At 41.2% G+C, this 21,121-nt stretch overlaps 2 protein-coding genes across 3 annotated transcripts; one reads left to right on the top strand and one right to left on the bottom strand.

The window, feature by feature from the left end:
• Positions 1-1,261: 1,261 nt before the first annotated feature.
• LOC129747173 (multidrug resistance-associated protein 1-like) lies at positions 1,262-10,821 on the top strand. 2 transcript variants are annotated; one of them, XM_055741221.1, is made up of 6 exons: positions 1,262-1,373; positions 5,860-6,159; positions 6,219-6,880; positions 6,944-10,274; positions 10,332-10,590; positions 10,658-10,821. In XM_055741221.1, exons 1-5 carry the CDS (start codon positions 1,338-1,340, stop codon positions 10,524-10,526), a joined length of 4,524 nt encoding a protein of 1,507 aa, XP_055597196.1. In that variant the 5' UTR covers positions 1,262-1,337; the 3' UTR covers positions 10,527-10,590; positions 10,658-10,821. The 2 variants fall into 2 exon arrangements, with proteins under 2 accessions (XP_055597196.1, XP_055597195.1); XM_055741220.1 differs by having other exon boundaries at positions 6,944-10,590.
• A 285-nt stretch (positions 10,822-11,106) lies between these two features.
• LOC129748578 (multidrug resistance-associated protein 1-like) lies at positions 11,107-16,468 on the bottom strand. The gene is made up of 6 exons (XM_055743235.1): positions 16,307-16,468; positions 15,525-15,824; positions 14,813-15,468; positions 13,172-14,745; positions 11,371-13,112; positions 11,107-11,301 (listed from the first exon to the last, which is right to left on the bottom strand). Exons 1-6 carry the CDS (start codon positions 16,340-16,342, stop codon positions 11,107-11,109), a joined length of 4,503 nt encoding a protein of 1,500 aa, XP_055599210.1. The 5' UTR covers positions 16,343-16,468.
• Between the last annotated feature and the right edge of the window lie 4,653 nt (positions 16,469-21,121).

Raw genomic sequence — 21,121 nt, 5'->3', positions numbered from 1 at the left:
ACAAAAATAACAAGAATGACAAAAATGACAAAAATGACAAAATGACTTGATACAGCTTGATACTTTGCTTTGAAAATGATCAAAATTGTCATGAGAATCGTCTTCGGATGAAGAAAGTTTTGTATCAATATTAGAAAAACTGTTAGCATCAAAAAGCAATACAACTTTACATCAATCATTAATATAACAATAATGAGCGTTTCACCCTGAACTCAAACTTCAATTTTTTATTCAGTGCAATTCTCTTTTCTTTCCAAATACGAAAAAATTAACTACCATATATAAGGTTTGGAACATACCGAACTGCCCTCAGATTTGATAACTTTTTAGTCCATCATACCACACCGGCTGATGATTAATTCAACTCTAAATTAGATAAGACCAAAAACTATATCAAGGACATAATTTCTTCCCACATCGACTACTTTTGGACCAACCATGAACTTCTCATTTGTACCAAGTGGGTACAAACATAGGTAAGTAACAACTGAAATAGAAGTTATTTCATATTCTCGATAATAATACATTGAATCGTTATCTGCACACTGTAAAAAAAAATTTCTTTTTAAACCAAAAAAATTAACATACCTACTTTTGAACTTCGCTCACTTGGGATTTCGTTTTACACTCGTTGAGGAGATCAAAAGTTACATCTATGGATTCTATCTGTTTTCTTTGATAAGAAAATTCCTTGGTAGGTGAAAATTTCCATCAACATTCGCTACTGTGCCTCAAATCGAATTCAAATGCGTATGGAATATGAAGAAAAAAAAACACAAACCATATCATGACGTATCGATGATGTGTATCGTCCCGGTTTCTTCTTCTCTAGTAGGAATGTATTCAATCATATCGTATAGAACTGACTAGGTGAATTGAACCTCACACTAAATATAATTACCGGGTCAACCGGCGGGTGTAGACCAGTCAATTGTTGGAACCCGGACGGCATCGATCGAAATCGCGACTTGAACGAAGGAGTCAAGAAGTGAAAAAAAACGGTGGAATTAATCTAGGATTTTTTTTTTGTATTTTTTGCTTCTCAAAAACATACGAAAGAAAAACGCTGTGTGGTATTTATCATAATCATCATATCAGTTCGGCAGCTGATAAGAAAACGGTGACAGTTAATCGGGAGTTTGAATGAGTTGCACATTTGGTGGAGCGATTCCGTCGATAGGGAGCCAATCTGTGAATGAACGTGAGACTTGAAGTACGTCACAGCCAAAATTTGAAAGGTTTTATTTGAAAAAAGTTCAATTCAATAATCCAGTGAAAAATTGCGGCAGATTCAGTGAGAAGCTAGTGAATGGAAGGAGTTCCTTACAAGGATAAAAATGACCTTTGAAGAATTTTGTGGAGGTCCTTTCTGGGTGAGTATTCGAAAAATAACATTAAGCTTTACCAATTTTATTAAGAAAATCTAATTTAAGAATCAGAATTCTACCGTCATATGATCGGAACATCATCATGTATAAAAACGAATCAGAATCAAGATTCAGAATTAGATTTCAAAATCAGAATTCAGAATCAGAATTCAGAATCAGAACTCAGAATCAGAATTCAGAATCAGAATTCAGAATCAGAATTCAGAATCAGAATTCAGAATCAGAATTCAGAATCAGAATTCAGAATCAGAATTCAGAATCAGAATTCAGAATCAGAATTCAGAATCAGAATTCAGAATCAGAATTCAGAATCAGAATTCAGAATCAGAATTCAGAATCAGAATTCAGAATCAGAATTCAGAATCAGAATTCAGAATCAGAATTCAGAATCAGAATTCAGAATCAGAATTCAGAATCAGAATTCAGAATCAGAATTCAGAATCAGAATTCAGAATCAGAATTCAGAATCAGAATTCAGAATCAGAATTCAGAATCAGAATTCAGAATCAGAATTCAGAATCAGAATTCAGAATCAGAATTCAGAATCAGAATTCAGAATCAGAATTCAGAATCAGAATTCAGAATCAGAATTCAGAATCAGAATTCAGAATCAGAATTCAGAATCAGAATTCAGAATCAGAATTCAGAATCAGAATTCAGAATCAGAATTCAGAATCAGAATTCAGAATCAGAATTCAGAATCAGAATTCAGAATCAGAATTCAGAATCAGAATTCAGAATCAGAATTCAGAATCAGAATTCAGAATCAGAATTCAGAATCAGAATTCAGAATCAGAATTCAGAATCAGAATTCAGAATCAGAATTCAGAATCAGAATTCAGAATCAGAATTCAGAATCAGAATTCAGAATCAGAATTCAGAATCAGAATTCAGAATCAGAATTCAGAATCAGAATTCAGAATCAGAATTCAGAATCAGAATTCAGAATCAGAATTCAGAATCAGAATTCAGAATCAGAATTCAGAATCAGAATTCAGAATCAGAATTCAGAAGCAGAATTCAGAATCAGAATTCAGAATCGGAATTCAGAATCAGAATTCAGAATCAGAATAATTCAGAATCAGAATTCAGAATCAGAATTCAGAATCAGAATTCAGAATCAGAATTCAGAATCAGAATTCAGAATCAGAATTCAGAATCAGAATTCAGAATCAGAATTCAGAATCAGAATTCAGAATCAGAATTCAGAATCAGAATTCAGAATCAGAATTCAGAATCAGAATTCAGAATCAGAATTCAGAATCAGAATTCAGAATCAGAATTCAGAATCAGAATTCAGAATCAGAATTCAGAATCAGAATTCAGAATCAGAATTCAGAATCAGAATTCAGAATCAGAATTCAGAATCAGAATTCAGAATCAGAATTCAGAATCAGAATTCAGAATCAGAATTCAGAATCAGAATTCAGAATTCAGAATCAGAGTTCAGAATCAGAATTCAGAATCAGAATTCAGAATCAGAATTCAGAATCAGAATTCAGAATCAGAATTCAGAATCAGAATTCAGAATCAGAATTCAGAATCAGAATTCAGAATCAGAATTCAGAATCAGAATTCAAAATCAGAATTCAGAATCAGAATTCAGAATCAGAATTCAGAATCAGAATTCAGAATCAGAATTCAGAATCAGAATTCAGAATCAGAATTCAGAATCAGAATTCAGAATCAGAATTCAGAATCAGAATTCAGAATCAGAATTCAGAATCAGAATTCAGAATCAGAATTCAGAATCAGAATTCAGAATCAGAATTCAGAATCAGAATTCAGAATCAGAATTCAGAATCAGAATTCAGAATCAGAATTCAGAATCAGAATTCAGAATCAGAATTCAGAATCAGAATTCAGAATCAGAATTCAGAATCAGAATTCAGAATCAGAATTCAGAATCAGAATTCAGAATCAGAATTCAGAATCAGAATTCAGAATCAGAATTCAGAATCAGAATTCAGAATCAGAATTCAGAATCAGAATTCAGAATCAGAATTCAGAATCAGAATTCAGAATCAGAATTCAGAATCAGAATTCAGAATCAGAATTCAGAATCAGAATTCAGAATCAGAATTCAGAATCAGAATTCAGAATCAGAATTCAGAATCAGAATTCAGAATCAGAATTCAGAATCAGAATTCAGAATCAGAATTCAGAATCAGAATTCAGAATCAGAATTCAGAATCAGAATTCAGAATCAGAATTCAGAATCAGAATTCAGAATCAGAATTCAGAATCAGAATTCAGAATCAGAATTCAGAATCAGAATTCAGAATCAGAATTCAGAATCAGAATTCAGAATCAGAATTCAGAATCAGAATTCAGAATCAGAATTCAGAATCAGAATTCAGAATCAGAATTCAGAATCAGAATTCAGAATCAGAATTCAGAATCAGAATTCAGAATCAGAATTCAGAATCAGAATTCAGAATCAGAATTCAGAATCAGAATTCAGAATCAGAATTCAGAATCAGAATTCAGAATCAGAATTCAGAATCAGAATTCAGAATCAGAATTCAGAATCAGAATTCAGAATCAGAATTCAGAATCAGAATTCAGAATCAGAATTCAGAATCAGAGTTCAGAATCAGAATTCAGAATCAGAATTCAGAATCAGAATTCAGAATAAGAATTCAGAATCAGAATTCAGAATCAGAATTCAGAATCAGAATTCAGAATCAGAATTCAAAATCAGAATTCAGAATCAGAATTCAGAATCACAATTCAGAATAAGAATTCAGAATCAGAATTCAGAATCAGAATTCAGAATCAGAATTCAGAATCAGAATTCAGAATCAGAATTCAGAATCAGAATTCAGAATCAGAATTCAGAATCAGAATTCGGAATCAGAATTCAGAATCAGAATTCAGAATCAAATTTCATAAGCAGAATTCTTATTCAGATTTCAAAATATTATGAAATTCAAACAGATTTTGATGGTGACTTCAAACTTCAATCCACCGTTCATTTGTTTGCTAACTTTTACGATTGATATCAGCACACATTTTCGGCCTTCGGTTTTCCAAAAATGGCAAAGACATTTTATCACTGATAAGAGACAGAAAAAAAAGTCAACTCATGTCTCCAACAGGGTTAGCAAAGCGCTGTCGTAAAATTATGAGCGCGTTATCACACAAAACCAAAAGGGGTGATCCAAACCAATGAACGATTCGACCGAAGCGATTTTAATCGATTCTTGGAGCTGATTCATATGAATCATGATTAAGGAAAAATAGACATTGATCATGAAGCTCAACCGATTGAAAATTTGTGGCATTTCTAGATGTTTCCTCCTCAAAAATAGTAAATATCCTTACACTAAGCTTGGAATTATTTGATTAAAATCCATTCAAGTAGATAATAAATAGTTATTTATTCTCTTTTTTTCTGGAATTCAGAAAGTTTCAGCTCAAAAATATTACAGCTAGAAACTGAACTGAGCAAAATTCGGGTGAAACCCTTGCTTTGGTAGGCATGGAAAATTATGGTCCTTCGAACCGGATAATTTAGTCTGATGGACTTCAGCAGATTTGACACCCATGTTGAAGTGGGAATATCGTTCATGCTCGAAGCAAATTTAGAACATAACGGCTTTTGTTCGTTGTATAATATTTTTCGAGTAAAAACTTTCTCATAATTGAAGGTTAATCAGCCGTTTCTCCAGTCTTTGGTGCACGTTTCCCAAATACCAAACTTTAAGCCATTAGAATCTGTTGAACTTTTTCATTGTTTTATGGCGGTTCCATCAATGTATCACGTGTTTCCTTAAGTTATGGTTAAAGCTTTGACCAAATATCATCTCATCAATCACTAAACATCAAAGTGTATTAACACAATTATGAGAGCTCTGTAAAGCTACAATTGGACACATACTTTTCGTTTGCTTCGAAGTTGGATACATAGGTACCCTTTTGTGTATTACTCATGCTTATTTTATATATATACCTTAAAAATATGGACATGTTTACAAGAAAAAGCAAGGTTTAATTTGGTCCTTCGAACCGGATCGTCATTGCAAAACAATTGAATACTCCATTCTCAGTTTATATGAATTGACTTGAAAGCTCACTCCAACAGTTTTTATAATAGACAGAAATTTTTCCTAGTGGTAATTCGGTTTCATAACTTTGGACGTAAGCATGAAGCATGTTATTATTCACTCTAATATGTGTTGTGAGCCTACTTGGTTGAATAATTCTACTGAATCTTTCGATTACTTTGATTCAGCATGTAATGAAATTAGATGTTTGGCAATAGCGTCTTTGCTAAAACTGCTTTGGACTCGTTAAAACAAGTTGAGGCCTGTTGTTTTTCGTGAGGACGCTTCTTAAAATTCAACAAACGGTGTTTGTGAATAAAATTCTCAAAACTAACATCTGGTTTTTTTATCTTCCATATTTAAATATCTTAAGCCATTGAACAAATAGAAACTGATTTCTATGCCTGAATTCTTGCAAACAGGACGACACCCTAACATGGCGCAAAGAGGACCCGGATCTGACGTTCTGCTTCCAACGGATCATCCTGCAGTGGGTGCCGTGCTTCTTCCTGTATGTGTTCAGCGTGTACGAAGTGTACGGCATCGTCGTTAGCCGCTACCGAGACATCCCCTGGAACTGGCTCAATGTGACCAAGATGGTGTGCACCTTCGCCTTGATGGTGCTCTCGTGGATCGATCTCGGGATGGTTGTGAACTATCAGAATCAGGAGGACGTTTTCGACGTTCAAATTTTGGTTGCGATTTTTAACGCGATTGCCTACGTAGGTTGAATGAAGTAACGTTGATTGAACAGTTAATTTTATAACAATTTTCATCGTAGATATTACTGCTGGTGCTGTACTACTTCTTCCGGAAGTACGGAATCCGCACCTCGGGAACGGTATTCATCTTCTGGTTCCTTAAAGCCTTCTTCGGCATCATCCAGATGCGAACGGAAGCAATGCTGCATCAGGCACGGGACACGGCCATCGGCGCTAGTGGCGTAGTCGTCTTCGCGGAATACCAATTCGTAAGCTACACCCTGCAGTACGCGTTCTGTTGCCTGGTGCTGCTGCTGGAGATTCTTCCCGATCAGGAACCTCGTTACAGTGACCATCCGAAGGCCGTCAATCCGAGTCCCGAGTTGAGAGCGAGCTTCTTCGCGAAGATATTGTTTATGTACTTCGACACCTTTGCATGGCGTGGATTCCGGAAGCCGTTGAACGATGAGGATATGTACGATTTGAATCCGGATGATACTTCGCGAGAGCTGGTTCCACCATTCGACAAGTATTGGTACGAGAGTGTAGAGCGGGGTCGCAAGAAGCAGGTAGCCGCCGATAAGAAAGCTGGCAAGGTGAATCCCGTGTATAAGCCTCATACGACGACGAACGGCTCAGTTTTACCAGCGATGGTGAAGGCTTATGGAGGTCCGTTTTGGTTTGCTGGGTTGATTCAGATAGGAATTTCCGGGCTGCAGTTCGCTTCACCTTATTTGATGCAGTAAGTGTGGACGTTTTGAAGGCTTTCTGAACATTTGATTTTACCACCTTTTTATTTTCACAGGGAGCTGATGGGTAACATTGCCATGAGTGGTCCATTCTGGTTGGGAATGATGATAACATTCGCACTGTTCTTCAACTCGCTGCTGATTGCACTGTTCAACGGTCAGTACTTCAAGAAAACCTTCACCGTCGGGTTCCGTATTCGAACGGGCTTGGTCAGTGCCATCTACCGGAAAGCTCTGCGGATATCCAGCTCGGCCAAGAAAGAAACCACCGTTGGAGAAATTGTCAACTTGATGGCTGTCGATGCGCAGCGATTCTTCGAATTGACGTCCTACATGCACGTACTTTGGTCTGCTCCGATCATCATCGGTGTTTGTATTTTCTTGCTTTACGAGATCCTGGGACCGGCTGTATTCGCTGGTTTGGGAGTGATGGTGATCATGATTCCTCTAACCGGATTCATAGCAAAACGGTTGCGTGATCTGCAAGTAGCTCAGATGAAGATCAAAGACGAGCGAGTAAAAAAGATGAACGAAATTCTTAGCGGAATGAAGGTGTTAAAGCTGTACGCTTGGGAGCCAAGCTTCCAGTCTGACATCGTATCTGTAAGAGCAGAAGAAATCGACATTCTACGAGGCATGGCCTACTACGGAGCTGCAACGTTCTTCGTATGGAGTATGGCTCCGTTTCTTGTAACTCTAGCATCATTCGCCGTCTTTGTTATGATCGATGAAAACAATATCCTGGATCCTCAAACAGCATTCGTATCACTAGCCCTCTTCAACATCCTTCGATTCCCATTGGCTATGTTCCCAATGATGATAACGTTCGCCATGCAGGCCTGGGTTTCAATCAAACGAATCAACAAGTTCATGAACAGTGAAGAACTGGATCCCTCTAATGTTACCAACAACCGAAGCGAGAATGCTCTAGCGATCAACGACGGAACGTTCACCTGGGGCGAGGAACAACCGACCTTGAAGAACATCAATCTGACCTTGGCGAAGGGTAAACTTTCGGCTGTTGTAGGAAGCGTCGGTACCGGTAAGAGTTCACTGATTTCGGCAATACTTGGAGAGATGGAAAAGATTAAAGGTACCGTCAATACGGATGGCTCGATTGCTTACGTTCCGCAACAGGCCTGGATTCAGAATGCCACCCTGAAGGAGAACATTCTTTTCGGGAAGCCCTTCGACGCCCAACGGTACGACAAGGTTCTGGAAAGTTGTGCCTTGAAGCCGGATCTTGCTATGCTACCGGGTGGAGATATGACCGAAATCGGTGAGAAGGGTATCAACCTGTCTGGAGGTCAGAAGCAGAGAGTTGCCTTGGCTCGCGCTGTCTATGCTGACTCACAAATCTACCTGTTTGATGATCCTTTGAGCGCGGTTGATGCTCATGTTGGAAAGCACATCTTCGAAAAGGTCATCGGACCTAACGGAATGCTCGTAGGTCGATCGAGACTGTTGGTCACGCATGGAATTTCGTTCTTACCTTTTGTGGAGGAAATTTTCGTCATGAAAGAAGGTGAAATATCAGAAAGTGGTTCTTACCAAGAACTACTGGATCAAAAGGGTGCTTTTGCAGCCTTCCTCACCGAGCACATTCAGGATCTGGACGAGGAAGATGAAGAAATTCAGATGATTCAGCAAACCTTGCAGGACGATAAATCGCGGAACATTGTGCAGCGAGCGATGTCAACCCGTTCAAGTGGAAGTGGAGGCAGTGGAGGAAGCACCAGGAGAAAGAAATTCAGCCGACAAGAGTCAAGAGTCAGTAATTCGGCGAAGGAAGGAGCTCCAACAACTCCAGCGAAGGGGACAACCTTGATAGAGAAGGAAGAATCGGCCGTCGGATCTGTCGCATACGCCGTGTACCTGAAATACTTCAAAGCTATCGGGTGGAATATGGCTTTCTGGGCGATAGCATTCAGTGTTGTGAATCAAGCTTCGGCTATCTACGGCAACATCTGGTTGACAAATTGGTCTGAGGATCCGGAAGCTGCAACAGATTCTTCAGTACGTGACATGTACCTCGGAGTGTACGGTGGTTTGGGAGGCGTGCAATCGCTGTCGCTCCTGTTTGCCTCGATTGTCCTTGCCCTAGGTTGTCTGAAGGCTGCCAACACCATGCACAACAATTTACTGGAGAGTACATTCCGAATGCCGATGTCGTTCTTCGACACAACTCCTCAGGGTCGAATCATGAATCGGTTTTCGAAGGACGTAGATGTTGCCGATAACACCCTTCCACAGTCGATTCGAATGTGGCTGCTGATGTTCTTTAACGTCATTGGAGTGTTCATAGTAATCGGTATATCGACCCCGATTTTCCTCGCCGTCGTACCAGCGTTCATGGTCATCTACTATATAATTCAGCGTTTCTACATCGCAACTTCTCGGCAGCTAAAACGTCTGGAGTCGGTAACGCGGAGTCCGATCTACTCCCACTTTGGGGAGACGATTACTGGTCAATCTACGATTCGAGCATACAATCAACAGAATCGGTTCACTCAGGAATCGGAGAAGCGAGTCGACTACAACCAGTTGATGTCTTATCCGAGTATTATCGCTAACCGGTGGTTGGCCATTCGTCTGGAAATCGTGGGAGCTTTGGTGGTATTCTTCGCAGCATTGTTCGCTATGTTGAGTCGAGACACTATCGGAGCTGCTATGGTTGGCTTGTCAATCACTTATGCGCTGCAGATCTCCGCTACTTTGAGTTTCTTGGTGAGGATGACTGCTGAAGTAGAGACCAACATTGTAGCTGTCGAGAGATTGGAAGAATATACCGTTCTTCCGAGGGAAGCCGAATGGCAAAAGGGAACTGTAGACAAAGAATGGCCTCAAACGGGCAACGTAGACTTCAACGACTACAAAATTCGTTACCGAGAAGGTTTGGATCTGGTTATTCGAGGTATCTCTCTGGGTGTCAAGGGTGGAGAAAAGATCGGTATCGTGGGTCGAACCGGAGCTGGAAAGTCTAGTTTAACCCTAGGCCTGTTCCGTATTGTTGAAGCAGCAGGAGGAAAAATTTCCATTGACGGATTGGACATTTCCCAAATGGGTTTGCACCAGTTGAGAAGCCGTTTGACCATCATTCCTCAGGACCCGGTTCTGTTCTCTGGTTCGCTTAGAATGAACGTTGATCCGTTTAAGAGTTACTCGGACGATCAGGTGTGGAAGGCCTTGGAACTCTCCCATCTGAAGTCCTTCGTTAAAGGCTTGACCGCAGGCTTGGAACACGAGGTAGCCGAGAATGGAGAAAACCTTTCCGTCGGACAGCGCCAGTTGATCTGTTTGGCCCGTGCTATTCTGAGAAAGACCAAGGTTCTGATTTTGGACGAAGCTACAGCGGCAGTCGATTTGGAAACGGATGATTTAATTCAGGTAAATCCATACACTCTCACAGATGAAAAAGTTCTTACTCTTTTTTTCAAATTCCAGAAAACAATCCGGACGGAGTTTGCCGACTGTACGATTCTGACGATCGCCCATCGTTTGAACACCATTTTGGACTCGGATCGGGTTCTGGTGCTTGACAAGGGACTGGTTGCGGAGATCGATTCGCCGCAGAATCTGCTGGCCAACAAGAATTCTATCTTCTACGGAATGGCGAAGAACGCCGGCATCGTGAGCTAGAATGACAAGCGAAAATGTGATAGAATCTCTACTGCTGCTGCTGCTGGAAACAAAGGATAAGAAGGTTTGTTATCCGATCTTAACCAATAATTTGAGTAAGAAACTCTAAAAGCCTTTTTTTTAATCCACAGCCTACTATGGAAGTGTTTGGACGAATTCGCCGAACAGCTCACAATACTCTTCGCACATGTGCATATGCTAAGTGTTTCGGAACCCTTTAAAATATGGCTTAATATCAAAAAGTATTTTAATTGTAGTGAATTATAATATTCGCAAATAAAGTATTAACAAACCACTTAAATGTTGAAACATTTTCAGATGATAAGCATTAACTGAACACAGTCATTATACTGGTTGAAGACAAATATGCAACAAGATTAAAAAAAGTGTCAAAAGACTCGGATTACTTCAAAAATTCTTTCAATTTATCTGTCTATTTGTTTTGCAGAAAAACAAATAGCAAAGGATAAGACACTTCGGATGTTCTTGGTAAAGAAAACAGCTAATAATGTACAACAAAAACAATTTAATGAATAACTTTTACAACAGTGGAGTTTCAAAGTTGTTAGACTAAAACCGCTCAACTTACAATACCCGCATTCTTGGCCATTCCGTAGAAGATAGAATTTTTGTCCCCAAGAAGATTCTGCGGACTGTCACATTCTGCTACCAATCCCTTATCTAGCACCAGCACCCGATCCGAATCGATGATGGTGTTAAGTCGATGAGCAATTGTCAAAATGGTACAATCTGCAAACTCCGTCCGAATTGTTTTCTAAAAAAATGAATTTAAAAATCACTTATAGTAGGCTTCAATTTTTTCAAAACATCAAAATAAACAAACCTGAATCAAATCGTCGGTTTCCAAGTCGACGGCAGCGGTTGCTTCGTCAAGAATCAAAACTTTCGTTTTTCGTAGCACTGCTCTAGCCAGGCAAACGAGTTGTCGTTGTCCGACGGAAAGATTTTCTCCGTTTTCTGCGATCTCATGTTCAAGACCGGCTGGCAAACCTTTCACGAAAGACTTCAGGTGAGACAGTTCGAGTGCCTTCCAAACCAAATCATCTGAATACGTTCCGAATGGATCGATGTTCATGCGGAGACTTCCGGAGAATAGAACGGGATCCTGTGGAATGATTGTTAATCGACCACGCAGTTGATGGAGACCGATCTTCGAGATGTCAACACCGTCGATGATAATTTGACCCCCTGCAGCTTCAACAATTCGGAACAAACCAAGCGTCAAACTTGATTTTCCTGCTCCAGTTCGTCCTACGATACCGATCTTTTCTCCACCACTAACAGCAATAGAAATTCCTTTGATAACCAGGTCCAAACCTTCCCGGTAGCGAATTTTGAAGTCCTTGAACTCCACCTTTCCTTCTGCTGGCCAAGTTTTATCAACTGTTCCCTTTTGCCATTCGGCTTCCCGAGGTAAAACGGTATATTCTTCTAATCGTTCAACAGCTACGATGTTCGTTTCCACTTCAGCCGTCATTCGAACCATGAAGCTAAGGGTCGCGGAGATCTGCAACGCGTAGCTAATGGACAAACCTACCGTAGCCGGTCCGATCGTGTCCTTAGCAAGTACGGCGAATAGAGCAGCAAATAGGATTACGAAACTGCCCACCATCTCCAACCGGATGCCCAACCACCGATTGGCCGTAATCGTGGGGTAGGAAACCTTCTGGTTGTGGTCCACTTTATCTTCCGACTCCTTGATGAAGCGCTTCTGTTCGTTGTACGCCCGAATCGTCGATTGGCCATTAATACTTTCACCGAAGTGGGAATATATTGGACTTCTCGTCACCGACTCCAGTCGTTTCATCTGACGAGTTGTTGCGATGAAAATCTTCTGGACGAAGTAGTAGATAATCAACAGCGGTGGAACTACTGCAAGGAAAATCGGTGTCGACGTACCGATTACCACAAATACTCCAATAACAGTGAACAGGAAATACAGCCAAGCTCGAATGGTCGCCGGTAGAACGTTATCCATGACGTCGACATCTTTCGAAAATCGATTGATGATTCTTCCCAATGGAGTTGTGTCAAAGAAGGACATCGGCATCTTCATTGCACTTTCCAGTAGATTGTTGTGCAAATCCTTAGCGGCTTTCAAGCAACCCAAACCAAGAACCACAGAGCTGATAAAGAGTGCAATCGATTGAATTCCTCCCAGAGCTCCGTAGATGCCCAAATACATGTCTCGCACCGAAGTGTCTGTTATTGCTTCTGGATCTTCGGACCAGTCCGTTAACCAAATGCTGGAATAGATTCCGCTTCCTTGCGTAATCACACTGAAGACGATTGCCCAAAATCCCAGCTGCAGGCCAATTGCCTTTATGTACTTGAGGTAAACGGTTACCGTCACGGCTCCTGTTGCCGATTCTTCCTTCTCGATCAGTGTCGAAAGATCAACCGGTTGAGCAGCCTTGGACTCCTTGGCACTGAGTCGCGACTCCTGTCGACTGATCTTCCTCTTTTCGGAAGCCTCGTCCGAGTGATTCGATCGAACCGATATGGCTCGTTGAAGAATTTGTTTGCCGGCTTCGTCTTTCAGGGTTTGCTGCAGCAGTTGAAGCTCTGAAATGAAAAAAACGTTATTAGAAACCTTTTTATGAACAGAGTAATTCAGTAAATACCTTCGTCCTCCTCGTCTAAATCTTGAATGTGCTGGGTTAGAAATTCGGCAAAGGCTCCCTTCTGATCCAGCAACTGTTGATAGGAACCGCTTTCGGTTATTTCTCCATCCTTCACAACGTAGATGTTCTCAACGTGGGGTAGGAAGGAAACTCCGTGGGTCACCAGCAATCGAGTCTTGCTTGTCAACATTCCCTGTGGTCCAATGACCTTTTCGAATATGTGCTTCCCAACGTGAGCGTCTACAGCGCTGAGCGGATCATCAAAAAGATAAATATCTGCGTCCGCATAGACGGCTCGGGCCAAAGCCACACGTTGTTTCTGTCCTCCGGACAAATTGATACCCTTTTCACCGATCTCTGTTTGATCTCCTCCCGGAAGCATCTCTAAATCTGGTTTCAACGCGCAACATTCAATGACACGATCATACTTGTTCAGATCAAAAGTTTTCCCAAACACAATATTATCCCTTAGGGTGGCATTCTGGATCCACGCTTGTTGTGGAACGTAGGCAATCGATCCATCAGTGTTCACCGTTCCCTTGATCTTCTCCATCTCACCTAGCAAGGCAGCGATCAGCGAACTCTTACCTGATCCAACGCCCCCTACAATAGCTGACAACTGTCGACGACGCAACGCCAAATGGATGTTCTTTAGTATCGGATCCTCATCACCCCATGAAAAGGTACCGTCTTTGATCGAAATGGCATCTTCGCTCTGTTCGTGTAGTACATTGTTCGGATTCAGTTCGGCACTGTTCATAAACTTGTCGATACGCTTGATCGACACCCAAGCTTGCATCGCAAATGTGACCATCATCGGCAACCAACCCAGTGGGAATCTAAGAATGTTAAACAGGGCCAGGGACACAAACGCTGTTTGGGCATCCAGGTGATTATTCTCATCGATCAACACATAAACGGCAAACGATACAAGCGTCACCAAAAACGGAGCGATCGTAAACGTGAAGTAAACTCCAGCTCCATAATACGCCATCTTCTTCAGAATACTGATCTCCTTATCACGCACAGCCATGATCGATTCCTGGAAGCTCTTTTCCCAGGCGTACAGCTTCAACACCTTAATGCCACCCAAAATTTCGTTCATCTTCTTGACACGATCATCCTTGAACTTCATCTGCTCGACCTGCAAATCCCTCAACTGTGTAGCCATCACACCGGAAACCGGCGTAATCAAAATCATCACTCCCAACCCGGCAAAAACGGCCACGCCCAAGATTTCATAAAGCAAATACAGGCACAGCCCTATGATCAACGGTCCAGACCACAAAATATGCAGATAAGAGGTCAACTCGAAGAACCGTTGCGCGTCCACAGCCATCAGATTGACGATCTCCCCAACGGTGGTGTCTTTTTTGGCGAAACTGGAGATTCGCAAGGCCTTACGGTAGATGCCGCTGATCAAACCCGTCCGAATGCGGAATCCGGTCAGGAAGGTGTAGTAGAAGTACTGGCCGTTGAGAAGAGCGATCAACAGATTTGTTCCGAACAATCCGAAGGTAAGAATGATTCCTTGCCACATCGGGCCATCAAAGGCTATCCATTTCATGAGCTCCCTGGAAAAAAGGTAAACGGATTACCATTGATCATCTTCTTAAACGTATTGATGAAAAATATTCTCACTGCATAAGGTACGGCGAAGCAAACTGTAGCCCACTGATGACCAGCTGGAAGATACCGGCAAACCAGAAAGGTGCTCCGTAAGCCTTGACGATTGCTGGCAGTACCGATCCACTGGTCTGCCCGTATGCCTTGTATTCGAGGTCCGTCTTTCCTTCCTTCTTGTCCTTGGTTCGCTGCTTCTGCCATCCCTTGTCGACACTTTCGTACCAGTACTTATCGAACGGAGGAACCAATTCCCGGGAGGCATCCTGTGGGTTGATGTCGTGCATATCGTCCATCGTGAGAGGGTTGCGGAATCCTCGCCATGCGAACGAATCAAAGTACAGGAAAAACAGCCGAACGAAGAAGCTGGAACGCAGTTCTGGATTCGGGTACTTGGCCTCCGGGTAGTCGCTGTATTGGGGTTCTTTGTCGATGAAGAGCTCCAGCACCAATACTAGGCAGATCAGTGCGTACTGCACGATGTAGCTTATGTATTGGTACTCCCAATAGTTGATGGTGTCTCCGGCAGGATCGCCACGAAGTTCTTTATTGTTGACTTCCGTTCGAAGCTGGAAAATTCCCAGGAACATTCGCATAAACCAGAAGACGAAGATGGTTCCCGAGCTTCGAATACCGTACTTTCGTTGGAAATGGTACATCGCCACCACCACGCCCTGGAAAAAAAATCTTGGTTTTATCTTAGCGATGGTTGAAATTTACTCAAGCTTACATAAGACAAAGCGTTCAAAACAGCCGTAACGATCTGAACGTCGAACAGCTGTTGATCTTCCTTGTGTTGAACCACAAAGCCTAGATCAACGAAACTGATTATCATCAGAGCAGCAGTTGAGGCCATTTTCGTGAGATTGTACCAATTCCATGGGATATCCCTGTATCGACTGGCTCCATATTTGTACACTTCATAAAATACAAAAACGAAAATGAAGAAGCTAGGAACCCACTGCAGTATGATCCGCTGGAAGCAAAACGTCAAGTCCGGATTCTCTCGACGCCACTCCAGTTGGCCATCCTGAAATCAAAACAAAAACCTTCGTCAGATGATATCGTACAAATCAACATGACTTTCAACTTTTTCCACGACCAGTGCCACAAGCCATTCAACTGTTTATTTATTCACGTGATAGTGTAAAACCGTTTGTAAACGTCGTGTTTTGTTACTTCAACTACCAATTTGACACAATTGAATAGCTCATTTTTGCCGTCGTCGTTGGGTATCATCTGCAAATATCGGCGGTTCGCTATAATCGATAAGATAAGGAAGGTTGTGTTCGCTCAAGGTGATGACCATTTATGTTGGAGGTATTGCACCCGCCTGAAGTTGCGAAATGGTTATTCATAGCACCAAATTAGGAATGTTTATCTCGTGCTTTGCATCTCTTCGATTTCTGACATTACTCCATGTATAACAGGTGAAATTTCCTCGCACTGATGACTAAGCCCTCAACCAGCAATCAGTTCAATAAAACTACCCTCTGAAAAAGTCGAAATTACCCATAAAGGACCGCCACAGAACTCCTCGAACGTCATAAGGAAGACTTCCGAAGTCTATCCAAGATTAACAATTGCTACAACCCCCGAAAGATCACACTTTTCGACAAGACCACAACCAGGAACCGACGACTGACTTCACCGACCGTTAAACTAAAGCCGGATCAATTCTTTTGACTGTTCTTTTATACCCATCGAATTGGCGCTTATCTGGAGTATGAGTACTGGCTGCGATTGTCGTCGTTGCGAGTTGCCAATGATAAGGCATTGTTATTTGGCTCTTTATTGGGGCCCTATATCGAGTCCATGCTCAATGAGAGTAGACGGCTGAAAAACGTGAGAGATCCCAAACCTCACCGGTTCAGAACATCTTGTTCAACAATCGATAGATAGCTATTAATCAGCGATAGCAGCTGATTATCTGTTGCTTTAATTCGAAATCCAATCAAGTATTTATAGTGAATCTAGGCGATTATTGCCCAGACGAAGATTTTCAATTTGATTTAACGGAAGTAGAGTACAATCGTTAAAATTTATGAGTTGAAGGCTCATTTTCATTCCATGAATTTTTTTACGGAACATTTTCCCCTTATTTTAAGTATTTGTCAAATGTTTCTAGATCTTTTCTAGTGATATCTTCCGATCTACTCAAAAGAGGCACATTTCTTTATGTTTTCTTCTCTTAGTCCAAAAGGTATTCCGATGAACACTTGAAAATTGGATGGTACCAAATTGCATCACGGAAAAACGTATTATCGCTGTCACTTTTTCAAAAATTTTAAAAAAGGGCGTAACCCAAAAATCTTTTTCGTCGTTTACTGGTTTTGCGTAAGCACCTGGAAAATTCTCAACACTCTTTCAACGTGAGACAAATCAGAATCGTACAGTCAACGGTAGGTCGATACAACGAATCTCTGAGCATCATAAGAGTAGAGAAAAACATTCAAAATAGATTCTGCCCTGCAATCTAGCAAAGTATTTCGTCAGAGTTTAAAGGACCGCATTCATACGTTTAATTACATGTTTAATTACTCCCACATGTTAACTATTGCTTTTAGCAATCAAGCACAATTATAATGGTAAAAAAATTGTAAGAAAGTAGAAACTTCTAAAGTTAGTGACTACCCAAGCAACCAAAAGTCTCATATCTACTTAAACTCGTGCCTCCAAAGTTCGAATTTCGCTGAACAAAGGTTCCAAAGGGAACTGGTACCGAATTTTCTCGAATGTAAGCATGAAAGTTACAAAAGGTTCCTCAAATAGCCTTCTATGGACTTGCAGTTCCAAAAAGTTCCTCAAATTGCTTTTTTGTGACATGTCAATCACATCCACACAGTATAAAAGTTCCAAATTAGGTGTCAAATAGCCATCTGTGGACTTCAAGTTCCAAGAAGTTCCTTAAATAGCCTTTTTTGTGACATGTCAATTGCACCCACACAGTATAAAAGTTACAAATTAGGTCTCAAATAGTATTCTGGGAACTAAAAGTTCCAAGAAGTTGCTCAAATAGCCTTTTTTGTGACATGTCAATCTCATCATTCAGAATAAAAGTTACAAATTGGGCCTCAAATAGCCTTATATGGACTCGAAGTTCCAAAAAGTTCCTCCAATAGCCTTTTTTGAGACATGTCCGCCATTTCATGAACATGAAATGTGAACGAACATCACAAAAGGGCATATAATGAATAAATAATTTTTTGAAGCTTGGAAGTTTTTGAAATGTATAATTTATATTGAAAAATTCAACTCAGAACAACTTAAAGCTAACTCGCAAATGATTGTTTTTGAAAAGATTAAATATTTTGACTTTATAAATTTTCGTCAAATTGTATTTACTTACCACGAAATTATCAACAGTGGAAGCAATTCATTTATTAAATTTCAAGATAAATTCAAGAATTTGTATAGTTTTATTCTTAACAGTGATAAACATGGAATTCCACCGAAAACCAAGATTATTTTAACCGATGATTTATTTATATGCCGTTTCGTAATGTTTCTCAGTAATAATCAACATGCGTCTTTGCTGCTGGACGCTGGCTGCCCTTGCGGTTATTCTAGGAAGCTTATAACCACTTCGAATTTTAGCTGCCGGTAAGGCAACGTCTAGGCGTGGCGTCGTGGCAGCCTGTTTGGCTATCATCTCGGAGGACCGTATCACCCTTTACAACGTACATAGGGAATTGAGCAGTTGATTGTCTTTGTCAGCCAATACGTAACTTTCAAAGCCTTAATTCAAGTAAATGTGTGACTTTTGGTTGCTTGGATTTCCACCATAGCTGTTGAATCAGGCAAGGAGATGTTGTTGGTGTGATCTGAAATCCACTGAAAAAATTGACTTTTGTTTCCCATATGTTTTTTCGATACCTTTTGGGTCACCGAGCATCAGTGTAAAATATGAGATTATAACATTTATTTATTAACACGGTTTTCCGTCTAACGACATAACTTGATGATCATTATTCCTAAAATTCACTCGGATCCATGGCTATCTTTCTCCAATTTCTCGGACATCCCACATTCACCGGATTAAGCTCCACTTGATCTGACCATCTCGCAATAATGGTTCGTAATACTCGCCGCTAGAATATACCAAGTGTACGTCCATGTCTCGTGCCCGAAGAGTACAACCGGTCTAATGAGTGTCATATACAGGTTACACTTCGTGCGAAGGCTAAGTCTTCTCGACCGCAGTTGCTCGTGGAGTAGGGACGACTTCCGCTGATCATTGGCCGCCGGATCTCACGGCTGGTGTCATTGTCTGCGGTCACCAGTAAGCCGAGATAGACGAAGTCTCGACTATCTCCAGCTTGTCGCCAACGATCGTGACCTTGATAATACTGGACAAGCGTATTCGGTCGGTCTCAGATCCGCTATACTTCGTCTTAGATGTATTAATCATTAACCTTCCTGCTCCGTGGTTCAGTTTTCGGTAGATCTCCTCGACCGCCGCCAATGATCCGCCGATTATATCAAGTTTATCGGGAAAGCAGATAAGTGGACTGGATTTGTTGAAAATCGTGCCCCGCATTTCGCCCACCGCTCGAAGCTTCTAGCGCCAAGTTGAACACCATGCAGGATAGACCATCGCTTTCTCAAGGCCCGCTGCGTGATTCGACTGAATTCGACAATTCATCCGACATCCGCACACAGCTCTGCGTTCCATTCATCGTCGGCTTGATCAGTCTGGTCAGCTTCCCGGAGAAGCCGTTCCCATAGCTCGTCGGGTTCAGGCCAGTGTTCCGAATATCACTCATTTTCAATGAATGTTTCTGATTGCACTTCGCAACTGAACGTACAACGGTCGGGTTTCGTTATTGATTGCTACAGGACCTACCCGATCATCGATCGTTCAATTCATCGCTAAAATACAGATCACCTCGTACGATGCTTGCTGTCAAAACAGTGCAGCACCATCATCAAATTGGAATCTCACCAATGCGCAATGCATATGGCGAATCTTGTTGGTCTTCGATCGGGAGTGAATGGATCAGGCATTGAGTGAGTGATACATGAAGCCGATCATTAGCGTATTTTGTTTGATTTGATATATAGCAAATTAATAAATTTATTTGTTGTTATAACGTTTTTTAACATCAGTATGATCAAAATCAAATTGAAGTTGTGTTTGTGAGGGAAAGATGTTCACTTTCGCCATGTTTTTCAAATTTTACAAGTTCTCTTATTAAACTGTCGTCCGTCACGTTAAAACTACTGAGAATTTATGGTGTCCCGCACAACTGTTTGATTTTTCTCGTCCTGCAAAAAATAATTTTGAATTTCATATAATTCAGGCAGATACTGAGTGAGCTACATTCAGAATGGATCAGTTTGTATCTCACTCATCTCCGATATGCGATGTTTGCTAAACCGATAATTCTGAATGATGCGACTCGGTTTGCATAGCTGATAGGAGCGCTGATCGAGATTGCATACCAGCCAGGCGAAGCAGTTTCGAGAGGCGCTATCCCATTATACAATCTGAATGTTTCCAACAGGAAACGCATCCTGAGTGTTTGTTTTGATTGATTTTCGGAAGACTGGTTCAGGCTTTGACAACCTCTGGTGGTTGTCCCCCTTGTGGGATTGAACCTCAAGAGACAACCACGCGTGCTTGTCCCACCAGTGGAGGCAGGTCCTTATGGACGCTGCCTGGCGTTGACCAAGATTCCGACATTGTCTCCACCAGAATGAATGTTCGGGAACGGTTGGCTTGGTTTGTAGAAGATTCTCGTCAATGCTTCTGGATCACTTCTGGAACGCTTCTGGATCGTCGGAGTAATCGGCCTTCGGGAATGCGCCGCTATGTGATGACTTGTTGTTAGAATTGTTGGTTGTTGGGATTCTTCGACGATCTAACTGGAACGTGGAAACTAACGGCTTTCGTAAATGCACCATTCCTCGATGGCTTCCTCTGTCGATGATGATGCTTTTGAAAAAGATCACTCCCGGCCGGATCTTCTTCCCTCTGGATTTTATCGGTTTCTCGCTAAACCAATCTCAACCTGGGTGTGGAAATTTGATAGTGTCAGTTCGTTCTCGAAAATTCCATTTCTTGACTTGCTTGTTCTCGTTGTCTCGGTGTGTTTGCTTCCTTTCTGCTCCGCTCATTTGAGGGAGGGAAATTATACACTTCCTCAGTCGATAACCCAACTGAGGTTGCTATCAAATAGCTATCAAAATATTGTAATTTTCTTTTCGCGCTAGAGTTTGCACACAAAAGTTTCGTCAATCTAAAATTTCGCTCTACTATTTTGCTTTTTTATCTCACCGTCATATTTGTACGCCTCTTGAATACGTTCCTAGGCAATCATGGTA

Source organism: Uranotaenia lowii, chromosome 2 (assembly GCF_029784155.1).
Source record: "Uranotaenia lowii strain MFRU-FL chromosome 2, ASM2978415v1, whole genome shotgun sequence".
Lineage (NCBI taxonomy): Eukaryota > Metazoa > Arthropoda > Insecta > Diptera > Culicidae > Uranotaenia > Uranotaenia lowii.
This window is presented reverse-complemented; position numbering and strand designations above follow the sequence as displayed.